This window comes from Pseudophryne corroboree, chromosome 9, assembly GCF_028390025.1.
Source record: "Pseudophryne corroboree isolate aPseCor3 chromosome 9, aPseCor3.hap2, whole genome shotgun sequence".
NCBI classification, from domain to species: Eukaryota; Metazoa; Chordata; class Amphibia; order Anura; family Myobatrachidae; genus Pseudophryne; species Pseudophryne corroboree.
This window is the reverse complement of record NC_086452.1, coordinates 116,329,510-116,356,487: the sequence shown is the minus strand read 5'-3', so window position 1 is coordinate 116,356,487 and position 26,978 is coordinate 116,329,510. Positions and strand designations below refer to the sequence as shown.

At 45.1% G+C, this 26,978-nt stretch overlaps 1 protein-coding gene across 9 annotated transcripts in view; it reads left to right on the top strand.

Moving 5' to 3' along the window:
- Positions 1-26,978, top strand: part of CACNA1E (calcium voltage-gated channel subunit alpha1 E) — a 1,569,892-nt gene that overhangs the window by 1,287,233 nt on the left and 255,681 nt on the right. For all 9 annotated transcript variants that reach the window (XM_063939782.1, XM_063939783.1, XM_063939786.1 and 6 more), the window contains one exon: positions 26,490-26,593. In XM_063939782.1, coding sequence (XP_063795852.1) covers positions 26,490-26,593 — 104 coding nt within the window. The remainder of the gene's footprint in view (positions 1-26,489; positions 26,594-26,978) is intronic.

Here is a 26,978-nt window from a genome sequence, read left to right as displayed (position 1 = left end):
TTGAGGACTGCGTTTGAGAACCTCTGCCGTACACAAAAAGGGTGGGAGGGTGGTAAAACTGGAGTATGCTCGGGACCAGGAGCATTCCGGATATGGGATTTTTCCGGATAACAGATTACCTGTTATCTGTATGGGTTTCGGGGGTCCAGCGAGTCAGCAGGGGGGACCGCCGTGAGCCCAGCATGACGGTGAGGGGTCCCGGGGATCTGGCGCATCAGTGGGTGAGTCCGAGGGGTCAGCGGCCGGTACTGGGAGTCAGCGGCGGTGAGGGAATGGCTGCAAAGCCACTCCCCAACCTGTCTATGATTGGCCGCAGACTCCAGTGACGTCATGACGCCGGCTGCGTCATGACGTCACTACAGGACTGAAATATTCCGGTTTTCGGAATATTTCGGTTAACGGGTGTCCGGATAACGGATACCCGACCTGTACTGTCAGCCTTCGGTGGAACTTATCCATACTTTATTTTAGGTTGCAGTTAAGGAATGTCAATATCATGAAATTAGGGTAGAAAAGAAACATAAGGTTAACTTATGGTATCTATTAAAACATATATTTTCTCTGATTTTAGATTAATATTGCAGTGTATTTATTAATATCATACAAATGACACAACCAAGCATAGCAGAAAATTAATTGGTTTAATCTTATGAAGCACTTTTGGACAGTTTAAGGTGTGTACTCAGGGGTATGCAGCTCTTGCTTCTTTCTTTTTAACACATATTAACACTTTAGTATTTCAATGGAGTTCTGCCATGGGGTGGTTGGGCCTGAGCCGACTGTGTGGGGTCCATGCCCTGGACTTATACTTAGTATTAGGGACCTCCAGCAATAGAGCCGCCGTGAAGTGGCCTGGAGGCTTATCATATTTTTTGCAAAATATATGTAACAAAGAGCTCTAAGTTTTCTATTATTATATAGTGTACAGTTCTTGTTACTAACAGCCCTCAGAGTGCGTGGGAAAAATCCTTTTGTTTTTCTTGTCTAGAGTAACCCCCTCCCGCAGCACCTGAAGAATGTTACCAGTTTGATTAGAGCAGTTTACCATTATATAATGTATTTATTATTAGTGAAAACATTACCACACTTGCCCCCATTTTGGTCAGAATATTTATTTAGATGAAATACAGTGCACAAAAGGGGTACATGGCCACACTGTGCGGGGGTCGAAATTTGTGTAGTCCCTTGTACTTTTTTGTACCTTGATAAATGCCTCCACCTCATAAGTGCCAGGTGGAAATCATGACATACATATTTAGTTAAGCATAAAGACTTCAGGAATATCCGGTATTGCAGCTAACCAAGTAGCTGCGGAAGTCAGTATAAATCATATCATACATTTGTCAATTTGAAATCTGTATGTTTCCTAATATACACCTTGGTTAAAATAATCCATTAACATCTCCAGGGATTACTTTCGCTCTTCATTTGTAAAAGATTTCCACATGCATCACAGGAGAGGCCTGGAAGGATTTAGCAATATATTAAATAAGACTTGTAGGAGGCGTGTCAAAGCCAATAAGATAAAATCTTCTATTTATTTATTTATTTATTAACAGTTTCTTATATAGCGCAGCATATTCCGTTGCGCTTTAAAAGGCAGAACGCCCCTTTAATATCTTTTCAGAGACAAGGCCTCCAGAAGTAAATTGAATATATTATAATGAGGCGCGGATGAAAGCAGGGAGCTAGCGGTAGCTAATGGGAAGCACAAGTAATTAAACAAGAGTTTCTTTTCATCTTCCCCACTTAATTTCCCAATCAACCACCCCCCTCCCATACACAAACACATACATTTCTCTCTTTCTCTTTCCAGGACAATTAGCAAAGTGTTTGGTCTTTGGTTTGAATGAATAATTAATTAATATTCTTTGTTAATGATTTATGTGCCATATGCCACTAGTACAGGATGTATGATCAACATTCAGCCACCGTCATTCAAAGAATACAAGGGGATAATGTTATGGAGAGGTGAGTAGCCGTTGAGGGAATAAGGAATTACTGACTCTTTTATCCCTAGCTTGATTTTTATTCTGCCTAGCTACAGCCTTATTACATAGACCACAGCTTAGCAGGCAAGCAGCCATATTCATGTTTTCCATGTAATTGTTCACCAAGTGATAGATAATGGACTTGGGAGATCTGAAATAATTGCAGACAAAATAGATCCATTAGAGCATATTACTTTACTGCCAAACAATTTAGAGAAATAGGAAAATGGCTGCAATAAGTCTTAAAATAAAACAATTGAGAATATTGCCGCTTTGGAAAATTCACAAAATTTCTGTCTTTTTAAATTGTGAATCACCATCCCCAGTTTAGATTTGTCTCCATTGTGGCAGCTATTTAACTAATGTCACATCAATAATCCCCACCCTCTCCACTCTCTGACCTGCCTCCCTCACTGACATTTGTTTCAGAATCCGCCAGCTGCTTACAGCCGGTACATTGGCAGGCAGCCGCAGCCATGGAAAGACAGCTCTGGTGGCATTTTGAATCTGGCGCTGGCCACGAGCCAATAGGAGCTTGTGGAAGGGCAGCCAATCAGGAGCACCGCTGTTTCAGTCTCTAATTGTCTGGTGTTCCACAAACTCCAATTAGCTTGTGGCTGGCGCAGATTCAAAAATGCTGCCAGCGCTGTCTTTCTAATGGCTGCGACTGCCTGCCAGTGCGCCAGCTGTAACCAGCATGCGTCCCGGCGCTAAACCACATAGCTGCCACCTGGGCCCCTTGTTTGTCCGGGCATGGGATACAGTCCCGTCAGTCCCCCCTTGATGGCGGCCCTGTGTGGATTATTTAAATGTTCAGTATGTTCAGTACATAGCTTCCAAGATTCAAGCAACTCTGTATTAGTTGGGTGTTTGAAAACATGATGGACATATTCAGCTAAAAATAAATATTTGTTATTTCATGAACATTATCCAGCTCCGTAATATAGACTTTGATATATCTACATGGTAGATAGTGACATTATTTTCTCTGTAAACTACTGTAAGTAATTGTCTTTAGATCGTAAGGTGGAGTAACTTGAAATCTTTTTTTAATTTGGTTGATAAAATTCTGGACAATGTGACAGCGTGAGCTGTGACAGAGCCAGAAAAATATTTAGCATGTTCACAGCTTGGTCTCTGCTGTTAAAATGAAATAATATGACAAGACTTCCCTTTGCTAATACATGTTCATGAAATAGTGGCAAGTGCCAAGACTTGTCGCTGCAGCCAAATTTTCAAAGTTCACAATGTGGTAGGAAATAGTTAACTTTAGAGGTCTAATGGATACCAAATGTTATTCTGGGACCAAATGCCTGGTGCTACAGCTGGGTAAGCATTTTGTAAACACCAACAATTCCCTATAGTATGAAGCATTTATTAAAATAACTGTTGTTGAGTTGACTTGTAACTGTTGTGTACTTTGTTGACAAGTAAGTTTCCGTAAAATCTCTGATATGAATTAATTAGAATGAGGGAGATTCGTAGGAATATTTTGGCAAAGATAACTGCAGCGTGTGGTTGGCCAAATGGCATTGTATAGTTGATGTCCAAGCTATAGAACTGTGGGGCAGATTTATTAAGCTCCGTGAAGTGATAAAGTGGAAGATGATAAAGGACCAGCCAATCAGATCTTAACTGCCATGTCACAGGCTGGGTTTGAAAAATGACAGTTAGGAGCTGACTGGCTGGTGTGTTCCTGGCTTCCACTTTATCACTTCACCGAGCTTAATAAATCTGCCCCTGTGTGTCTACAATTCATCTAGGCTGGATGACGACCGTTGGTCAAGGTCATTATTTGACCTATTTTTTTTTTCTGCACAGTTCACACTGAATTTGCTTATTTAATGTTTTAAGAAACATGTTACAATTGATCAAATGGTCAACTTATTCGGTAAAAAAAAAAAAAAGGAACAAATTATTATTGTATTGTTCCTATTGGTCTGTGGAAATATCATGGACTGAGAAAAGTACTATTCATTTCTGTTCCTTAATGTTATATGTCAGTAACTTGGCTGCTAAAAACCCTATTGTCAGTCCCACCAAGACGTATTGCAAGCCTGGGTGCTGGAGAGGGGCATGGCCAAACACGGGTGTGTGACCAAACAAGTCAACATGACCACACCCACTCAAAGTTTTTCTATGAATACTATGCACGCCATTGGGTTGGAGCCATTCTTCCCATTCCAAAGCTGGCCTGGGCCATCTAGACCAGCTTGGACCGGAGTAATCAGTATCTACCCCCCCCCCCCCCCCCCCACTTCCCTACCCCCTCATTGCCCAGCTTATTTCTGATGTAAAAGGTGTATGATTTCCACTGGTAAATTTATTTAACAAGCATGGTAGAAATACTGGAACCATGGAAACAACTGTTTTGTTATTGCCATCACAGCTTTGGATGAAACTTTTCTGATACAATTTTCAGCGCTACCGGAAATGATAACGAGTCAAAATTGTCCAAAATATAAAAATACTGATCCTCCGCAGGACGCTGGAAGGTAAGCCTCCGTAGTGGAGAGGTTCTGCAAGGAAAGGCTGTAAAAGCCAGACCTTACCACATCCTCTCCCCAGGCTGCGGCTGACTGCCGTCTGGGCACCGTGTCCTAGTGAGCGCTCATGCTGTGAACGATCCCCTGGACAGCAGTCCCAACCGGGAGGGCAGCAAGTCCGGAGCGCAAGGGCACCCCCCTGGGGGGGAAGAAATAACTCGTAGGACACAGTAGGCTTACAAGGTACTGAGATATACATATATACCTATATCGTAGTGAGTGAGTGGGACGCCATCACTCACCGACTGTATACACTTCTAATCACCCGGAGCAGTGATTACCATAAACACAAACAGAGACTGCATTTATTTTAGATCAGCATTGGAACTTTGTTTATTCGCATCAACTCCTTCTGGACATAAAGACATACTTTTCATGTTTATATATTTCACTGATCATCTCTTTTTTTATCAATACACATTTTTTCATAATTTTTCCATTTTCTACATTCTTTTCATTTTCTCATTCTCTTCGTTTTTTCCTCCATTATACAGAGTAGAGATGTGCGGCGGGCACTTTTTGTGTTTTGGTTTTGGATTGGTTTTTCCAAAACTACCCTTTCGTGTTTTGGTTTTGGTTTTGGATCTGGATGAGTTTTTTTAAAAACATAAACATGGCTAAAATCACAGAATTTGTGGGTAATTTTGATCCTACGGTATTATTAACCTCAATAACATTCATTTCCAGTCTATACTGAACACCTCACACCTCACAATATTGTTTTTAGGCCAAAATATTGCCAAGGTGGCTGTATGACTAAGCTAAACAACACAAGTGTAAGGCACAAACATCTGGCCCATCTAGGAGTGGCACTACAGTGTCAGACAGGATGGCAGATTTAAAGAATATGCTCCAGACAGCACATGATGTAAAGAAGAAAAAGAAGTTCACCGAGGTTGCTGTATGACTAAGCTAAGCGACACAACCACCTGGCCCATATAGTAGTGGCATGCAGCGGGTGAATATCGAAAGTGGCCCACAATTTTTCAGTCCACTGACAGCATCTCCTGCACGCCCCTGTCATTTTTAAAAAAAATCTGCAGTTGGTGGATTTATATGGCAGTACCCCTGGACTAATACAGCAGTACCCCTGGACTTATACGGCAGTGTCAGACAGGATGGCACTTAAAAAAAAAACATGCCCCAAACAGCACATGATGCAAAGATGAAAAAGAGGTGCTGTATGACTAAGCTAAGCGACACAACTGTGTGGCACAAACACCTGGCCCATCTGAGATATCATTTAGTCTGTGCTCACAATGATATATACTAAAATCACTCTCTAATAGTAATATTATCTATTTAGGAGCAATTTAGGTGTGGGCAATTGCAGTTTAAATTTAAACCTTGCTCTAAAGAACAAGAGATTTATTTATCTCATCTCTCATAATTTAAGTTGAGAGCATCAATTTAATTTAATTTTTCACTGTTTATTATATTTCCTCTCATTTCGGACTCTGGCCTTGGCCCAAGTGGCGCATTTAGACCCTGCAAGGCTCATAAGCATCAGGGCCCATCTAACACCACGACGGGGTCTTCAGCCAGTGTGCCTGTCTTTCTTATTTCCACGGCACAGTCGACGGTCCCACTCTCATCTTTCCTCCGCTCTTGGATGAGGTCAGACAGCAGATGGGATCAGTTTACTAGAGTGTCTATACTTATTTTCTTTACCCTTTTTCGTTATACCACAATATAATTTTTGCCCATATGCAGTAATGTGATTCCAGAATACAGAAAATTACCAAAGAGTACAGGATCTGTAATGTATATTTATACCCTTTTTTCAAATGTGATTATGTGCTGATTGATTCACGTGGTTTTGCTACATTGTGACTGGAATTTGGTCCTAACATAAGGTGGCTATCTATGTACCAGCATCTGTTCCATACATTATTGGATACAACATGTGTCAGGTTCTTGTTTAAGAACACACAAAAAGGATACATATGAACTAAACATGCGGATGAGGTGCCCAGCATAGTCAAATTGCAACCATGTATTCTTTATTCACTAACACAGATATGGATTACATTTCTGTTTCATTTCTATGGAAAAGGTATCAGTCCTTTGTGCACAAGTTTTACTGAAGTGTGGGGAGAAGCTGATCCTAAGAAGTTACCCAGCATTATTCACACCGCTTGATAAAATCCAGACGCATATAATTGGTCTGAATTTATTTGTGATATTTAAAGTTCTAATACCTAAACATTAATGAATTTTCTGATTATACGTGCGTATAGAAAAATATCACTATTGCTGCTTATCTGAATAGTCTGATAGATCACTATCATTGTCTTTTCATTATTTTTTGAGCAAAATACATCATTTTAAAAACGACAGTATTTGCTCCCATTTATAGATTTTTACCACTGTTTAGAAGGGGACTCATCAATTGATACTTATAGCATACCCCTTTCATTTTTTAGTCAAGTATGAATAATAAAAGCTAAGTTTTAATAAATTTTTCACCAATTCATATATATTATTAAAAAGAGTGCTCCAAACAAAGGAATTTATTTTCTTTTGGTGAGGTATGGGTTCTTCTACATCCACTAAATTAATTTGTATTTGGTACATTATTCCTTGGAGCACCTCCAACGCTAGAATAGTTGCCCATGGGGGCCTAATTTTTCTTTTGTTCAGTTGGTTATCATTATTTAGTCAATTAATTATATTTAGTCTGGTGCAGGATAAACCTTGCTTCGCCATCTAGGAGTGGCACTGCAGTGTCAGACAGGAGGGCAGATATAAAAAAAGGCCCCAAACAGCACATCATGCCAAGAAGTAAAAGAGGGCAATGAGGTAGCTGTATGACTAAGCTAAGCGACGCAAGTGTGCGGCACAAACACCTGGCCCATCTAGGGTTGGCACTGCAGTCCCACTGCACTAATGGCAGATACCGGACGCATGTCTAGCACTAGCATAGTTGTTATGGCCTCAGTAATCCACTTTGCAACAGGGTATATATATATATATACGGCAGTATCACTGGAATTATATGGCAGTACCACTGGACATATACGGCAGTATCACTAGAATTATACGGCAGTATCACTGGAATTATACGGCAGGATCACTGGACTTATACGCCAGTACCACTGGAATTATATGTCAGGATCACTGGAATTATAAGGCAGGATCACTGGACTAATACGGCAGGATCACTGGAATTATACGGCAGGATCACTGGACTTATACGGCAGGATCACTGGACATATACAGCAGTATCACTGGACATATACGGCAGTATCACTGGATATATACAGCAGTATCACTGGACTGGACTTATACGCCAGTACCACTGGAATTATATGTCAGGATCACTGGACTTATACGCCAGTACCACTGGAATTATACGGTAGGATCACTGGAATTATACAACAGTGCCGCTGGACATATACAGCAGTATCAATGGACATATACGGCAGTATCATTGGACTGGACTTATACGCCAGTACCACTGGAATTATACGGTAGGATCACTGGAATTATACGGCAGGATCACTGGATTTATATGGCAGGAGCACTGGAATTATACGGCAGTATAATTCCAGTGCAGTATGGACATATATGGCAGTATCACTGAACATATACGGCAGTATCACTGGACTGGACTTATACGCCAGTACCACTGTAATTATACGGCAGGATCACTGGATTTATACGCCAGTACCACTGGAATTATACGGCAGGATCACTGGAATTATACGGCAGTACCGCTGGACATATACAGCAGTATCAATGGACATATACGGCAGTATCACTGGACATATACGGCAGTATCACCATAGGTGTGCGCAGGGGGGGTGCCTGGTGCGCACAGGAACCCCCTAATGTCCGGCACCCCGATCTCACATGCTTGATGCAGCGATCGCAGAGCAGGCTGATTACTGTCTCCTCTGCGCTGCACCCTGTCAGGACTGCATTACTGACCGGGCGCCTGGGTTAATCGAAAGTCCCACTGCCACCGTCTTTCAAATTCCCAGCTCCACCACCATGTACAAAAACAGCGTGATGTGATGTGACTACGTCATGCTGCTCGCACGCCCACCCATCACACCCACCACATACACACCTCTCTCCTTCTATTCTATGCCAACGCCAGCCACTGATGAGGATCAGCATGCAGCCAGCATTCCTCTTAGGAAGACAAATTCAATACTGGCAGGCGGATGGCAGCAGCATTGACACGTCACTCGTTTTTCCAGCAGCAGCAATACCAGTCTGCGACTGTCAGTTTAGTTACTGACTTGTAAGTAAGCTGCTGCAGCTTGCAGGGGAAAGAAAGGGGGAGCCAGACCAGGCTGAGGAGGAGCAGTGTAATTGCAGTGAGTGCCATCAGGGGTGCTTGGTGCACACCACAACATCTGACAATGTATCTGCTTTATTAGGATTGGTACAAAGGTGGATATTTTATATGCGTTGACCATCAATAGATGGTGCTAAACACGCCCAAAAGGCGGTGCTAGACACACCCCTCCGACGGTGCACCCCCTAATAAAATGTGCTGCGCACGCCAGTGAGTATCACTGGACATAAACGGCAGTACCACTGGACATATACAGCAGCACAGGGACACCACCACTGGACTGATGCAGGACAACACAGCACCACTGCAATGTACTGGACTTATACAGCAGCACTGGACATATGGCAGCAGAGGACACCACCGCTGTGCCTGGACTGATGCAGCACAAGACACTACCACTGTACTGATGCAGTATAACACAGCACCATTGGACTTTTGATATTCCAAACAATTTTCACCATAGTAAAAATAAAGTCATTCTAGATTATTAGGTACACACACTTACTAATGGCCATTGTTAAAGAGATGGATTGATTGTAAGGGGCTGACTTGAGAACCAAATTTTAGATTGCTAATTGCAGAGAATGTTGGAATCACAGCAGGGAGTGAAACTCTGGCCTGTAATTAAATAAATTAGTTGAACAATGGCCCAATTTTGAATTCTCTGAGTTGCTAGGATCACTCCAATAATTTTTGTTTTTCTCAAACTCGATGTCTATCATACAGTATGCACAATTTTTAATTCTATTTGTATAGATATTTCAAGGACATCCTGTTCTTAGATTTATAATATTGCTGATTACTTACTGTGCTTAAAAGAAACACAGAGTGTATGTGCTTAGAACAATGGCCCTCATTCCGAGTTGATCGGTCGCAATGCGAATGTAGCAGAGTTACACACGCTAAGCCGCCGCCTACTGGGAGTGTATCTTAGCTTCTTAAAAGTGCGACCGAAGTAATCGCAATATTGCGATCACAAACCACGTAGCAGTTTTGGAGTAGCTTCAGACTTACTCTGCCTGTGCGATCAGTTCAGTGCTTGTCGTTCCTGGTTGACGTCACAAACACACCCAGCGTTCGCCCAGGCACTCCCACCGTTTCTCCGGCCACTCCTGCGTTTTTTCCGGAAACGGTAGCGTTTTCAGCCACACGCCCCTAAAACGCCGTGCTTCCGCCCAGTAACACCCATTTCCTGTCAATCACATTACGATCGCCGGAGCGATGAAAAAGCCATGAGTAAAATTACTTTCTTCATAGCAAAGTTACTTGGCGCAGTCGCAGTGCGAACATTGCGCATGCGTACTAAGCGGATTTTCATTGCGATGCGATGAAAAATACAGAGCGAACAACTCGGAATGAGGGCCAATGTATGTTGTTAAAAGAATGCTAATTTGTTTTCCAAGTAATGTTCTTGCAGCTTGCCAATATGATACATTATATGAAAATTGTCAGACCAAATTGATCATCATCGTCATCATACTACAATATGCAAACACTCCATAGAGTTTATTTTCAGGTGCAAACTGAGTGAAGTTGAAGGTACAACTGAAAAAACATGAAGGCTCTATGGGGGGAATTCAATTAGATGCGATAGTGTTACATTTTTGAGTGTTAACATAACGGACCTACAGTATTGCCTAATAATTTCACTTATCGCCTGTTATTTGGTGTTAACTGACAATGCCGTTTTATATGCAGGAATGAAAGCTATACCTTAAACACACCTTAAATACACTTTACCATGGAGCCGCTGCGGCCGCTGTACTTAATACACACTCTACGTACTTTGTACGCTATTAGCGTACAAAGTCCTGTGCTGTGTACGGACTTAGCGTACAAACGCCGCGCTGACGGTACAAAGTACACACAGCGCGTACACACCCAATGAACACACTTTAAACCTTATGCAGCAATGCAGTGTGATGCTATTACACTTTAAACCTTATGCAGCAATGCAGTGTGATGCTATTACACTTTAAACCTTATGCAGCAATGCAGTGTGATGCTATTACACTTTAAACCTTATTCAGCAATGCAGTGTGATGCTATTACACTTTAAACCTTATGCAGCAATGCAGTGTGATGCTATTACACTTTAAACCTTAGCAGGGAAGGAAAGACACGACACCAGTCTGTGGCTACACCACTGGGTTCCTACACCACAGCGTATTATTGCTGAAAGGGGGTTACAATACAATACAATATATATATATATATAACAGAGTCAATGTTACATACGTGAGTGGATTCGCTTGCGCTACCCGGTCCGGTCCTCCGTCATCTGATAGATAACGTTGTGAGTCTTGTGTCTGACCAGGCCTGCTGCAGGCTGTCTTTATACAATTCATCCAAAACTTAACACAATGGATACTGTAATCTCTTTGTCCATTGGACACAGGGATGCACATTTACAGTACAGGAGAGGTCATAGGTCGGTTTGAATAGGTAGGCGATGTCTTTCCCAACTGCTCGTGTGGGTTGTCTCCTCTGGATTCCCGCCGCATACATAATGTACAGTAAATACAGTTTATATCTATATTCTGCTCCTGCACATAACTATCCGCAGGAACATGCGATCTTTCTCAAACCAACACCGGAATGTTACCCTTAAAATACCCTTCAGCTGGATACCAAACACCACCTTATAACCTTGTTCTGTCCCCTCCTATCCTGTAAAGGTGAATCCCTTTGTTCTGATACCATTTAAACTGCTGTTACTTTCTGATGTGGTGCAGGGATACTATGTGTACATTGTGCACTATTTGGATTAAATATGTAATGTGTTTTGATAGCCTTCCATGCGTTCACAAACTCTACCGTAAATATCCATACCACGCGTTAATGCGCAGGACCGCGGGAGCGACCATACGCAAATTACGAATATGTGCACGCACAGCAGAGCAAGTACGCGCACGGAGGCCATCTGTGCGTAGTTTGTACGTGATGTGTGTACTTCAATATTTTTCGACTTTGACATAACTTATTGTGCTATCCATTTACAAAATAGGTGTTAAGTGATTTACTCGATAATTTCACGTTTTAAGTTTTTGTGAAAATGGGGAAATCTGCCTGTACCCCAAAGAAGACAAACTAATATTGCATAACAGTATAGAAGTTTATTATTGACAATATAAAAGTATTTTGCGTTCTTGAATTGTGTCAAATGGCTGTTATAAGCATTTTCTAAAACAGTGATTTTTTTTAAAATAGAATTTAAGTATTTTCCTGCAAAGTAAATACTCCACTCAGGGAGGTACAGTATCCTACTAGCCACAAAGCACTTTCGACTAGTATTAACCGATGGTCATTATTGCGGTATCCAATTAGAGGCTGTTTTTATTGGGCGAAATTGGACCTGCGATCGTGCGATAAGTCCCCGTCCCCATGTGTTTTTGCGGCTCCGGCGGCCTGTTATTGTGGATTATACTTCCCCCGATAAGTGACGGCATTGGGGCTAATAGGAGAGCCCCGGCGATCCTATTAGCAGCGGTAAAGTACCACTGCTAATAGGATACCGCCATTAAATTTGTAGTGCAGTAAAATGTCTGTAAGTATGTATTTGTGTCATGTTTAGACACTTTTAAAAAAAAGTTTAAAAAAACACCTCTTACACCCACCTGCAATCTTTAAAATACCTGTCCCATTCATGTAGCACCTCTGTATACTTTATACCACAGCAATTAACCCATTTTGCTAATTTTCATCCCAAAAATAACATAATTATTGAGCAACTTAAAATAATTAATAAAGTGGCCAATTAATCATTACGGAAGGTGTCCCAGTGGTTCACAACTAAGACCTGACATTTTTACCATAAAATAGGGATTTTCCCCAACACTTCTGCTGCAGAGGTGGTGAAAAAAAAAGTTGCGTTAAATCTTACGTATAATTATCATGTGTTATCTTCACTTGCAGTTGAATTGGGCAATAAACACTTTTCACAGAATTATCGAGGCTTCTTGAATTCTCCCCTATGTTTTAAGGCAAAGTTCCCCAAACTCCGCCATAACAGTCCAGATTTCAAGGATATCCATATGTACAATAAGTTCCCTTATCGAGCAGCGCAGTGGCCAGAGCAAGTGAGGGGGTGAGATGAGTACAGATGTAGTAGCCATGCTCATCTTTCCTGCGATGCAGCATGCTGCAACACGCTTTGCAACTATTCGTAGCCGGCTATCGCTCCATTCATTCCTAAAGCTCTCATCAATTAGCACTCCGCCACCTCCTACAGCACGACTAAGACTAAACACAATAGAGGGAGTCATAAGCACAGAGAAACCATCGACTTTGGGACCCTGCTTATACACTGCCATTTTACTATCCAAGCAAAGTTAATTCCCTTATCTAACAAAAACTCCAGGGGAAATGTATGAAACATTCAAAAAAGATAAAGTGGAGAGGTTGCCCATAGCAACCAATCAGATTCTAACAGTCATTTTATAGGTTGTGCTAGATAAATGATAGCTAGAAGATGATTGGTTACTGTGCTCAACTATGGGGGCGAATCGATGCATCAAAGCTTGGAGAGAGATAAAGTAGCTACCATAGGTGCAGGGAGTGCAGCTGCTATGGGGCCCAGAGCTGAGAGGGGCCCACCTTCCCTGCCAAAGTTACGTGTTATATACTATTTTCACCATTGGGTGATACTTAGGGGACCTTACAAACATTTGCCTTGGGGCATAGAATATATCTATATGCCCCTGGACCTGCTCATTGTAACATGGTATACAATGAACTGGAGGACATTATAATGTTGCATAATATGAACTGAGGGCTCTGTAATATGGTATACTATGAAATGGAGACACTATAGTATGGTATAATGGGGTCATTCCAAGTTGATCGCACGCTAGCTGTTTTTAGCAGCCGTGCAAACGCATAGTCGTCGCCCATGGGGGAGTGTATTTTCGCTTTGCAAGTGTGCGAACGCCTGTACAGCCGAGCTCTGCAAAAACATTTTGTGCAGTTTCTGAGTAGGTCTGAACTTACGCAGCCCTTGCGATCACTTCAGTCTTTTTGGTGCCGGAATTGACGTCACACACCCGCCCTCCAAACGCCTGGACACACCTGCGTTTTCCCTACCACTCCCAGAAAACGGTCAGTTGCCACCCATAAACGCCCTTTTTCTGTCAATCTCCTTGCGATCGGCTGTGCGAATGGATTCTTCGTTAAATCCATAGCTAAGGAACAATCCGCATTGTACCCGTACGACGCGTGTGCGCATTGCAGTGCATACGCATGCGCAGTAGAGACCTGATCGCAGCACAGCGAAAATCGGCAGCGCGCAATCAACTCGGAATGACCCCCAATATGTACTGGGGACACTATATGTCATAATGTAAATTGGGGGTACTGTGTGGCATAATTTGTACTGACAGCCCTACATAGTAATATAACAGGAACTAGGGCACTACTATAGTTCATAAAATAAACTAGGGCACTACTATGGGGCATAACATTATCTAAGGCACTACTATGGTTCAGTAAATAAACTACTGTAGGACACTTATGGGGCATATAATTAACAAATGCTGCAGAGAGGTGTCTCTCTAGAAGCATTGGGGCAGGGGCCCTTTCAAAATGTTGATATAGGGCCCACAGTGTTCTGGCTACGCCCCTGAGTACTAACCAATCAGCACATAACTGTTATGTTACAGGCTGTGTTTAAAATATGACAATTAGGAGCTGATTGGTTGGTACTTTATCTCTTGCCACTTTATACCTCTCCAAGGGCTCTATTTACTAAGCACTGAAGAGAGATAAAGTGGAGAGAGATAAAATATCAACCTGCTCCTAATTGTCATTTTTCAAACACGACTTGTAAAATGGCAGTTAGGGGTTGATTGGCTGGTACTTTATCTCTGACAACTTTATCTCTCTCCAAGTCTTAGTAAATAGACCTCCAAATTTAAAGATGTGATACATCTCCCCTTATCTTTTTTTACTACATCATGTCTTGCCAACTCCAAAATCACCTCTCCTAACACCAACTACCTCACCTTGGGCCTAATTCATACCTGATCGCAACAGCAATTTTTTTCTCTAATGGGCAAAACCATGTGCACTGCAGGGATGGGGGCAGATGTAACATGTGCAGAGAGAGTTAGATTTGGGTGGGAAGTGTTCAAACTGAAATCTAAATTGCAGTGTAAAAATAAAGCAGCCAGTATTTACCCTGCACAGAAACAAAATAACCCACCCAAATCTAACTCTTTTTTTTTTTTACATAGTGCAAAGTATGTTACTGTACAGTGGGCCTTATTCAGACTTGACAGCAAACCCAATGGTTTGCGTACAAGTCTGAATGAGGCCCACTGTACAGTAACATACAACCCAAAGGATTGCGTACAAGTATGTAAAGAGATAAAGAGAACACATTCAATGGGGGGAAAAGGGGGGGGGGGGGGGGTTGCGCCATACTTGCTTACTTTTGAAAAAGCATTTTAGGGAGATGTGAAAGTAACACCTATCAGTGCGGACGTGTACTGCTACATCTGAGAGGCGTGTCATAACAATGACTTACATCTAAATGTAAATGAGCCCCAAAGTTAGATCTGTTTGTTGAAGAAAAGGCTCTTATATTTTCCAGAATTTGTTCATGTATTGTGCTTTACAAGAGGTTCCTTATACTGTAAGTGGCCACGAGAAACTTTATTTAAAATGCATGTAGCCATAGGGATCATTCTGTCTTATAAGCAAATGCAGGGAAATGGCACTGATGTTCCCATTTGAATGTATGTACTGTATCTGTGATTTATTTCCCCCAAGATTGTAACAGCTGCACAATGGGGTTAAGGTGCAATCAGGGAGATTGATGGACTATTCAGGGAGTCAGGGAGATTGCTTCTATTTCAGGGAGTCTCCTGCAGAATGAGGGAGCATAGGCAAGTATGGTTTGCACATGTGCAGGAAAAGTTCTGCACATGTGTAGAACGAGTGCCCTCAAGCCACAGCAAGATTGTAAATGTGCAAATCTAGGCCCTCATTCCGAGTTGTTCGCTCGCTGCTATTTTTAGCAGAATTGCTAATAGGCTAAAATCCGGAAGTTCTGTGCATGCGTATGCACAGCAGGGCGCATGCGCTAAGTATTTTTACACAAAACTATGCTATTTTACTCACGGGCGAACAAAGCTTTTCAATCGCTCTGCTGATCGTAGTGTGATTGACAGGAAGTGCGTGTTTCTGGGCGGAAACTGCCCGTTTTCAGGGAGTGTGCTAAAAAACGCAGGCGTGCCAGGTAAAAACGCAGGAGTGGCTGGAGAAACGGAGGAGTGGCTGGCCGGACGTTGGGCGTGTTTGTGGCGTCACACCAGGAACTAAACGGACTGAGGTGATCGCAATCTAGGAGTAGGTCTGGAGCTACTCAGAAACTGCAAGGAAATACTTAATAGCAGAATTGCTAATCTTTCGTTAGCAATTCTGCTATGCTAAGATACACTCCCAGAGGGCGGCGGCTTCGCGTTTGCATTTCTGCTAAAAGTAGCTAGCGAGCGAACAACTCGGAATGAGGGCCCTAGTTCTCTGTACAAACATCCATTTTTATATGGTAAAGCACAGATATGTAGGGCTTATATAGCAGTGTCTGCAGGAGTTGTACATTCTGCACTATATGACTGAGGAGCTGTGTGAATGAGGGTGTTCTTAGATGAGATGCACGTACAGTAGTTATGCTCTCACATCAAAAATTGCTGACATGTGAGTTCCAGAGGGGGGGCATCCATGTCCAATGGCTCCGGGGCGCGGTGCTACAAATGCATCAATGTGGCTCTGCCATCCGCTGTTCAGTGCCGCTATTAGCAGCATTTTACAGTGGGACTAGGAACTACTTGTCATAGTGGCCCCACACCTACTGTTCACAGCCACGGTTCCTGGCATTTTATCACAGGGCCAGGCAGGGCCGTCTTAACAGAAGTGTAGGCCCCTGGGCACAGCAATGCACGGGGGCCCCATATCCATCCTTAAGCGGTAGGGGTAGGGTGTGCTATCAGCGGCAGCTTTGATGTCCTGCGGGCAGTAGGGGGTGCTCTATCTTCTGCTCAGCATGTAGGACTTGGAGCAGTAATTTCTGCTAATTACTCCTTTACTGCACAGATGGGGCGGGAGTGAGAACACTAAACTGTAGAAGGGGGCATTGGGCTGGATGAAGGGGCCCTGGCACATGACTTCCATGGTGGTATGGGGTGTTTAATACACAGGGGAGGGGTGGATAGTGGAGTGGGCTAAATATTAATCATTTTCTGGTGGGAGGGCAGCTTGTTTGACTGAAGATATCTCAAGTTCTTGGAAATAGATTTCTTAACTTTGAAAAGGATAAAAAAAACTAGTGACTCCCACCTTTCAGAAGGTTCTGGGGACTTGGTGATCAGAGTTCAGGAGCCAGAGCAATCCACCAACGAATATATAAAACTGCATTTCTCTGACGTCCTAGTGGATGCTGGGAACTCCGTAAGGACCATGGGGAATAGCGGCTCCGCAGGAGACTGGGCACAAAAGTAAAGCTTTAGGACTACCTGGTGTGCACTGGCTCCTCCCCCTATGACCCTCCTCCAAGCCTCAGTCAGATTTTTGTGCCCGGCCGAGAAGGGTGCACACTAGGGGCTCTCCTGAGCTTCTTAGTGAAAGTTTAGTTTTAGGTTTTTTATTTTCAGTGAGATCTGCTGGCAACAGGCTCACTGCATCGAGGGACTAAGGGGAGAAGAAGCGAACTCACCTGCGTGCAGAGTGGATTGGGCTTCTTAGGCTACTGGACACCATTAGCTCCAGAGGGACCGAACACAGGCCCAGCCTCGGAGTCCGGTCCCAGAGCCGCGCCGCCGGCCCCCTTACAGAGCCAGAAGCAAGAAGAGGTCCGGAAAATCGGCGGCAGAAGACATCCTGTCTTCACCAAGGTAGCGCACAGCACTGCAGCTGTGCGCCATTGCTCCTCAGCACACTTCACACTTCGGTCACTGAGAGTGCAGGGCGCTAGGGGGGGGCGCCCTGAGCAGCAATAAAAACACCTTGGCTGGCGAAAATACATCACATATAGCCCCCAGGGCTATATGGATGAATTTTAACCCCTGCCAGATTCCACAGAAAAACGGGAGAAAAGGCCGCCGAGAAGAGGGCGGAGCCTATCTCCTCAGCACACTGGCGCCATTTTCTCTCACAGCTCCGTTGGAGGGAAGCTCCCTGGCTCTCCCCTGCAGTTACTACACTACAGAAAGGGGTTAAAAAAGAGAGGGGGGCACTAATTAGGCGCAGTATAACAATACAGCAGCTATAAGGGGAAAAACACTTATATAAGGTTATCCCTGTATATATATATATATATAGCGCTCTGGTGTGTGCTGGCATACTCTCCCTCTGTCTCCCCAAAGGGCTAGTGGGGTCCTGTCCTCTATCAGAGCATTCCCTGTGTGTGTGCTGTGTGTCGGTACGTTGTGTCGACATGTATGAGGAGGAAAATGAGGTGGAGGCGGAGCAATTGCCTGTAACAGAGATGTCACCCCCTAGGGAGTCGACACCTGAGTGGATGAGCTTATGGAAGGAATTATGTGACAGTGTCAGCTCTTTACAAAAGATTGATGACATGAGACAGCCGGCGACTCAGCCTGTGCCTGTCCAGGTGTCTCAAAAGCCATCAGGGGCTCTAAAACGCCCGTTACCGCAGATGGCAGATACAGACGCCGACACGGATACTGACTCCAGTGTCGACGATTAAGAGACGAATGTGACTTCCAGTAGGGCCACACGTTACATGATTGAGGCTATGGAAAATGTTTTTACACATTTCTGATAATACCAGTACCACTAAAAAGGGTATTATGTTGGGTGAGAAAAAACTGCCTGTAGTTTTTCCTGCATCTGAGGAATTAAATGAAGTGTGTGATGATGCGTGGGTTTCCCCCGATAAAAACTGTTAATTCCTAAAAAGTTATTAGCATCATACCCCTTCCTGCCAGAGGATAGGGCACGTTGGGAAACACCCCCTAGGGTGAATAAAGCGCTCACACGCTTGTCTAAACAGGTGGCACTACCGTCCCCGGATACGGCCGCCCTTAAGGAACCTGCTGACAGAAAGCAGTAAAATATCCTAAAATGTATATACACTCACACGGGTGTGATACTGCGACCAGCAATCCCCTCAGCCTGGATGTGCAGTGCTGGGGTGGCTTGGTCGGATTCCCTGACTGACAATATTGATACCCTAGATAGGGACAGTATATTACTGACTATAGAGCATTTAAAAGATGCATTTCTATATATGCGTGATGCACAGAGGGATATTTGCCGACTGGCATCAAGAGTAAGTGCGCTGTCCATTTCTGCCAGAAGAGGGTTATGGACAAGACAGTGGTCAGGTGATGCTGATTCCAAAAGGCATATGGAAGTATCGCCTTATAAAAGGGAGGAGTTATTTGGGGTAGGTCTAACAGACCTGGTGGCCACGGCAACGGCTGGGAAATCCACATTTTTACCCCAGGTAGCCTCTCAACATAAGAAGACGCCGTATTATCAGGCGCAGTCCTTTGGGCCCCATAAGGGCAAGCGGGCAAAAGGCTCCTCATTTCTGCCCCGTGGCAGAGGGAGAGGAAAAAGGCTGCAGCAAACAGCCAGTTCCCAGGAACAGAAGCCCTCTCCCGTTTTCTGCCAAGTCCTCAGCATGACGCTGGGGCTTTACAAGCGGACTCAGGCACGGTGGGGGCCCGTCTCAAAAAGTTTAGCATGCAGTCGGCTCACTCACAGGTGGACCCCTGGATCCTTCAGGTGGTATCTCGGGTACAAATTGGAATTTGAGACGTCTCCCCTTCGCCGTTTTCCTAAAGTCTGCTTTACCTCCGACTCCCTCCGACAGGGAGGCGGTATGGGAAGCCATTCACAAGCTGTATTCCCAGCAGGTGATAATCAAGGTACCCCTCCTACAACAGGGAAAGGGGTTTTATTCCACGCTGTTTGTGGTACCGAAGCCGGACGGCTCGGTGAGACCTAATTTAAATCTGAAATCCTTGAACACTTACATACAAAGGTTCAAATTCAAGATGGAGTCACTCAGAGCGGTGATGGCAAACCTGGAAGAAGGGGATTATATGGTGTCTCTGGACATCAAGGATGCTTATCTCCATGTCCCAATTTACCCTTCTCACCAAGAGTACCTCAGGTTTGTGGTACAGAACTGTCACTATCAGTTTCAGACGCTGCCGTTTGGTTTGTCCACGGCACCCCGGGTCTTTACCAAAGTAATGGCCGAAATGATGATACTCCTTCGAAGGAAGGGAGTTTTAATTATCCCTTACTTGGACGATCTCCGGATAAGGGCAAGATCCAGGGAACGGTTGGTAGTCGGGGTAGCACTATCTCAAGTAGTGTTGCGGCAGCACGGTTGGATTCTTAATATTCCAAAATCGTAGCTGATCCCGACGACACGTCTTCTATTCCTAAGGATGATCCTGGACACAGTCCAGAAAAAGGTGTTTCTCCAGGAGGAGAAAGCCAGGGAGTTATCCGAACTAGTCAGAAACCTCCTAAAACCAGGCCAAGTGTCAGTGCAGCAGTGCACAAGGGTCCTGGGAAAAATGGTGGCTTCCTACGAAGCAATTCCATTCGGCAGATTCCACACAAGAACTTTCCAGTGGGACCTGCTGGAAAAGTGGTCCGGATCGCATCTTCAGATGCATCAGCGGATAACCCTGTCACCAAAGACAAGGGTGTCTCTCCTGTGGTGGTTGCAGAGTGCTCATCTTCTAGAGGGCGCAGATTCGGCATTCAGGACTGGGTCCTGGTGACCACGGATGCCAGCCTGCGAGGCTGGGGAGCAGTCACACAGGGAAGAAATTTCCTGGGCTTGTGGTCAAGCCTGGAGACATCACTTCACATAAATATCTTGGAGCTAAGGGCCATTTACAATGCCCTAAGCCAAGCAAGACCTCTGCTTCAAGGTCAGCCGGTGCTGATCTAGTCGGACAACATCACGGCAGTCGCCCACGTAGACAGACAGGGCGGCACAAGAAGCAGGAGGGCAATGGCAGAAGCTGCAAGGATTTTTCGCTGGGCGGAAAATCATGTGATAGCATTGTCAGCAGTGTTCATTCCGGGAGTGGACAACTGGGAAACAGACTTCCTCAGCAGAAGTCTTCCACATGATTGTAAACCGTTGGGAAAAACCAAAGGTGGACATGATGGCGTCCCGCCTAAACAAAAAATTGGACAGGTATTGCGCCAGGTCAAGGGACCCTCAGGCAATAGCTGTGGACGCTCTGGTAACACCGTGGGTGTACCAGTCAGTGTATGTGTTCCCTCCTCTTCCTCTCTTACCAAAAGTATTGAGAATTACAAGACGGAGGGGAGTAAGAACTATACTCGTGGCTCCGGATTGGCCAAGAAGGACTTGGTACCCGGAACTTCAAGAGATGCTCACGGAGGACCCGTGGCCTCTACCTCTAAGAAGGGACCTGCTCCATCAAGGACCCTATCTATTCCAAGACTTACCGCGGCTGCATTTGACGGCAGGGCGGTTGAACGCCGGATCCTGAAGGAAAAAGGCATTCCGGATGAAGTCATCCCTACCCTGATCAAAGCCAGGAAGGATGTAACCGCAAAGCATTATCACCGCATTAGGCGAAAATATGTTGCGTGGTGCGAGGCCAGTAAGGCCCCGATGGAGGAATTTCAACTAGGTCGATTCCTGCATTTCCTGCAAACAGGAGTGTCTATGGGCCTAAAATTGGGGTCCATTAAGGTTCAAATTTCGGCCCTGTCAATTTTCTTCCAGAAAGAACTAGCTTCAGTTCCTGAAGTTCAGACGTTTGTAAAAGGGGTACTGCATATACAGCCTCCTTTTGTGCCTCCAGTGGCACCTTGGGATCTCAATGTAGTTTTGGGGTTCCTAAAGTCACAATGGTTTGAACCACTTGAATCTGTGGAGTTAAAATATCTCACATGGAAAGTGGTCATGCTGTTGGCCCTGGCCTCGGCCAGGCGCGTGTCAGAATTGGCGGCTTTATCCTGTAAAAGCCCTTATCTGATCTTCCATTCAGACAAGGCGGAATTGAGGACTCGTCCTCATTTTCTCCCTAAGGTGGTTTCAGCGTTTCATCTGGACCAACCTATTGTGGTACCTGCGGCTACTAGTGACTTGGAGGACTCCAAGTTGTTGGACATAGTCAGTGCCCTGAAAATATATGTTTCCAGGACGGCTGGAGTCAGAAAATCTGACTCGCTGTTTATCCTGTATGTACCCAACAAGCTGGGTGCTCCTGCTTCTAAGCAGACTATTGCTCGTTGGATTTGTAATACAATTCAGCTTGCACATTCTGTGGCAGGCCTGCCACAGCCAAAATCTGTAAAAGCCCATTCCACAAGGAAGGTGGGCTCATCTTGGGCGGCTGCCCGAGGGGTCTCGGCTTTACAACTTTGCCGAGCAGCTATTTGGTCAGGGGCAAACACGTTTGCTAAATTCTACAAATTTGATACCCTGGCTGAGGAGGACCTGGAGTTCTCTCATTCGGTGCTGCAGAGTCATCCGCACTCTCCCGCCCGTTTGGGAGCTTTGGTATAATCCCCATGGTCCTTACGGAGTTCCCAGCATCCACTAGGACGTCAGAGAAAATAAGAATTTACTTACCGATAATTCTATTTCTCGTAGTCCGTAGTGGATGCTGGGCGCCCATCCCAAGTGCGGATTGTCTGCAATACTTGTACATAGTTATTGTTAACTAAATCGGGTTATTGTTGTTGTGAGCCATCTATCCAGAGGCTCCTCTGTTATCATGCTGTTAACTGGGTTCAGATCACAGGTTGTACGGTGTGATTGGTGTGGCTGGTATGAGTCTTACCCGGGATTCATAAATCCTTCCTTATTGTGTACGCTCGACCGGGCACAGTATCCTAACTGAGGCTTGGAGGAGGGTCATAGGGGGAGGAGCCAGTGCACACCAGGTAGTCCTAAAGCTTTACTTTTGTGCCCAGTCTCCTGCGGAGCCGCTATTCCCCATGGTCCTTACGGAGTGCCCAGCATCCACTACGGACTACGAGAAATAGAATTATCGGTAAGTAAATTCTTATTATTAGGCGTGTGGAGCTGGAGCAGGGACCAGGTGCTTGAAGGCTGATATCTCTGGTTCTGGGCATAGTAGAGATAAGCTGCCAGTGTCCACCATAAGGGGAGAGTCCCAGCTTTTGGAGTATTGCTTAGAAAAACTCTACGTCAGACAGAACCCGAGATATCTAGCTGGGAAGAGCAATTAACAGGCTTGGATGGAGACCACTGTTTTGAAGTCGGATATCTCCTTTTCCCCATGGCCGATTTAAAAAAATCTGGTACCCCTGGAAAAAGGGGACCCTCAGCTATCAGCCTAGGGCCCTTATACTCCTGGGGCCCTCAGGCAAGTGCCCATTGAGCCCATACAAAAAAATGGTCCTGGGGCGAGGACTAAGATGATGCTATTCAAATTCGGAACTCTCCCGAATGTTCCAGGACAGTTTGCAAGTATGGACCCACATGCAACCTCAAGATTTCACTTTATGGAAATTTATTATTTAAATGAGATTCACGGAGTGTATAAGGAACATTGGGCATGATTCAGCACTAGACACTGATTTAAACGCCCACGCAGATTCCTGATTATCGGGAATGTGTGCAGATGCAGGACCCATTGTGCTCATGTGCAGAACAGGTCCTGAACAATCATACGAGGTTCCCCTCTACCATCTGCATCTATGTGATTGACAGGCCGGGGGGGCGGGTCTGGAAATGGGGGCGTGCCGCACCAATTTTCTGGGACTGGTAAGGCCAGGATCTGCGTCTCCAGACTTCCTGGCCTCGCAAGGCGCCCTGCGATGGCCAATCTGAAGTCAGCTGTCCGTCTGCAGGAAACGGACGCGATGTTGATCCTAGGTTGTGACCTCGATTGTAATGCTGGGATTGCAAGTGCAGCAAGGAGGCATCTGACACCTCCTTCTGCATTTGCCTTTTTTAGTGCGGCTTTGCAAATCCATCTACTGCTAAATCAGGCCCATATTGGGGTATAGAGTGTTGCCTAATTAGCGGTGCAATCCATTGTTATTTTTCCCTGTGAAAGGATTTTATTTTTACATGTTCTTTGAGGTGGTCTAAAATAAGGCTTTTGCCTGTACTTACAAGGGGATTACTTTCTTGCTGTACCTTCTTGATGGAAAAGTACATTTTCAATGTAATGAAAACATCAAATACATAAAACTGACTTACATTATGCCAATTTCCCTGGACTTTCCTGATAAATGTAAGACCATACTTGCCTACCTGACCCTCTCCATGAGGGAGAAAATGCTCTGCTCCTGGACTTTCCTGGTAATGTATGATTGCCATCACCTGTGGTGAGCTAGTTAATTGATAAGAAAGGTGTTTCACCACAGGTGATGGCAATCATACATTACCAGGAAAGTCCGGGAACAGAGCATTTTCTCCCTCATGGAGAGGGTCAGGTAGGCAAGTATGTGTAAGACATATTGTACATGAATATAAGACATACGTGTATATAAGACATATATGATTAGAAATTTAGAATTTTTGGTAATTTGAGTATTTTTATTTTAGTACAAAAATGAAAACATCAAAATGAACAGAGAGGGTGGTCTAAAAGGGATAGTAGGATGGACTAGGAAATATCATTATTATTGCTCCCCTCCCCCCAGCAAAATAGAGCTGGTGCGCACAGAAGGCGCGCACCCAAAAATAGGGGCGTGGCCACAGTTATCCCCCTGTACTTGTGCCCCCCTGTAGCTGTGCCCCCAGTAGATTTGCCCCTTGTAGCTGTGCCCCAGTAGTTGTGCCCCTGTAGCTGTGCCCCCTGTAGTTCTGCCCCAGTAGCTGTGTTCCCAGTAGTTGTGACCCCTGTAGCTGTGCCCCAGTAGTGCCACTTACAAACACACACAATTAAAAAACAACTACACAATACTTACCAGCCCCGCTTCTGCTTCCGGACTGCTGCTGCGCTGCCCTCCGTCTCTGGCCGCCGACTCCTCTCTATGGGAGAGATGTCACAACGTCTCTCCCATAGCAGCGCCGCACTGGAGTCAGTGGAGCCGGCTGCAGGCGCCCACACAGTCCACGGCGCCTGCTGCAGCCGGGAAGAGGGGAGCTGGGATCAGTAGCGGCTCTTGGACAGCGGCGCTCTGGGCAAAAAGCCTGTTTGCCCGTGGCAAGAACCGCTACTGAGCACAGTGTCTGTTCATCGCTGCTCTGCTCTGAACTGAGCAGAGCATTGAGTGCAGGAGCCTCCCAGCTCGCCCCCTCCCCCACCGCAGGACACTACGGCCCGCAGGAGGGACAGCAGGACAGACCAAAAAAAACGGGACTGTCTTGCGGAAATCGGGACAGTTGGGAAGTATGTAATTAGAACAGTGGGCCTAATCCAGTGATGTATGCACATGCATTTGCAGCTGCGATTTCGCTCACTGTGCAATTGAAAAAATATGCTGAGGACTCAGACACCGCCTTGAGCACAGCGATGCCTCCTGCCGGCATCTCATATTTGCCGCTTATGTAAAAAAGCGGAAACCTCGGATGCACATCGGTTGACCATCAAACATGTGAGTAGTTCTGTGCTGTCTCAGAGAGAGAGAGGCTCTGCTAAGACACCAGTGCTTCTCCAGCTGCGAGTGAATTCGCAGTGGCTGACTGGCACGACCAGAAAACGGTGCCGACACGCCTGCATTTTTCTAGCCTCCCCATTTTACCTCCCCCAAATGCTGATTACCTGTCACTAATTTTGAGAATAAATCCTTTGTGCATGCACTATTGCTAATCAATCACTGCGAGTGCACAGTGCGGCTTTGCAGAATGCGCAGTGGCAAATAATCGTACCACTGTGTACAACATTGACGTTGCATACATCTCTGAATCAGGACTAGAGGGGTCACCGGGTGTGGTGACACCCGGTGCGCACTCTTGATATCACAGCGGCTCACGGCAAAAAGGGGGTGTGGCTGCAAATAAAGGGTGTGTGGTCTCACAGGATCGTCACTCTTGGGGCGTGCTCAGCATATCCGGAGATGCTGGGCTGTACTGGGCTGCCCCCGGAGACTGTCTCCCAGCGCTGTCGGCTCCTCGTCTATGACAGGAGCCGGGTGCTGTAACAGACTTTCGCACTGCAGCACCGGGCTCCTGTCACTGCGGAGGAGCCCACAGTTTGGTGTCACCCCTTCCAGGTGTCACACCCGGCCGCACCCCCCACCCGCCTTGTGACGCCACTGATCAGGCCCAATATCCAGATTTTTATATTTTTATCCTAGTGCTAGGATTCTGCAAATTTGAACGTCAATGCATACTTACCTACTTTTATGGTCTCCTCTCCAGTAGAAGCCAGGAGAGGAGACACTGCAGGACACTTCAGGGGGCGGGGCCGGGCTGTCTTGCTAAGCCCCGCCCCATCACAGCACAATGCTGCGAATCGCCATTTTGCGGAGGAGGTGGGGTAAATTACGTGAATTTGCATCATTTAGCCCCGTGCTCTTTATATGGGGTGGCGAATCTCAGCTATAATCTAATCATTCTGCCCGTTTCACTAGGAAGCAGGTGAGATGCAGGATATTCTGCCACTCTTCCATGGGTGCGGTAGAACAATATAGGTATTATTTGCACGATTCATGGAACTTGGTTGATTACAACTTCTGTTTTATTTGCAGCATCCTGGCCACAGCTGGGACTCACTTTAATACTCATGTGGACCTGCGGACCTTGCGGGCAGTGCGTGTCCTCAGACCACTAAAGCTGGTCTCCGGAATTCCAAGTACGTTACACAATATTATATTTTTATGGCATTATTTAGTATTCAGATATACAGATAATTGTAAAGGTCTGTTTAATATAATAAATATTTCTTGCTAATGTGCCCGGTCTCAACTGGGTAAAGCTTTGCTGGAGGGAACATTTTACCCCTTTTCACTACTTTAGGTGGCAAATTTACAAAAAATCCCTGCTTAGTGGGTATCTGCATATAACTGTCACAGTTTACAGACCACCCAGCAGGTCACATGTTCCAGGTCATCCAGCAGGTGCACACTGTCACATTTTCCAGAGCACAATGGTGATGCATTGTAAATAGGAGGCGGACGTTTTTCCACATAACTCCGAAACGAAGTAGCCAATTACAAAAAAAATCTACGGACTTAGAC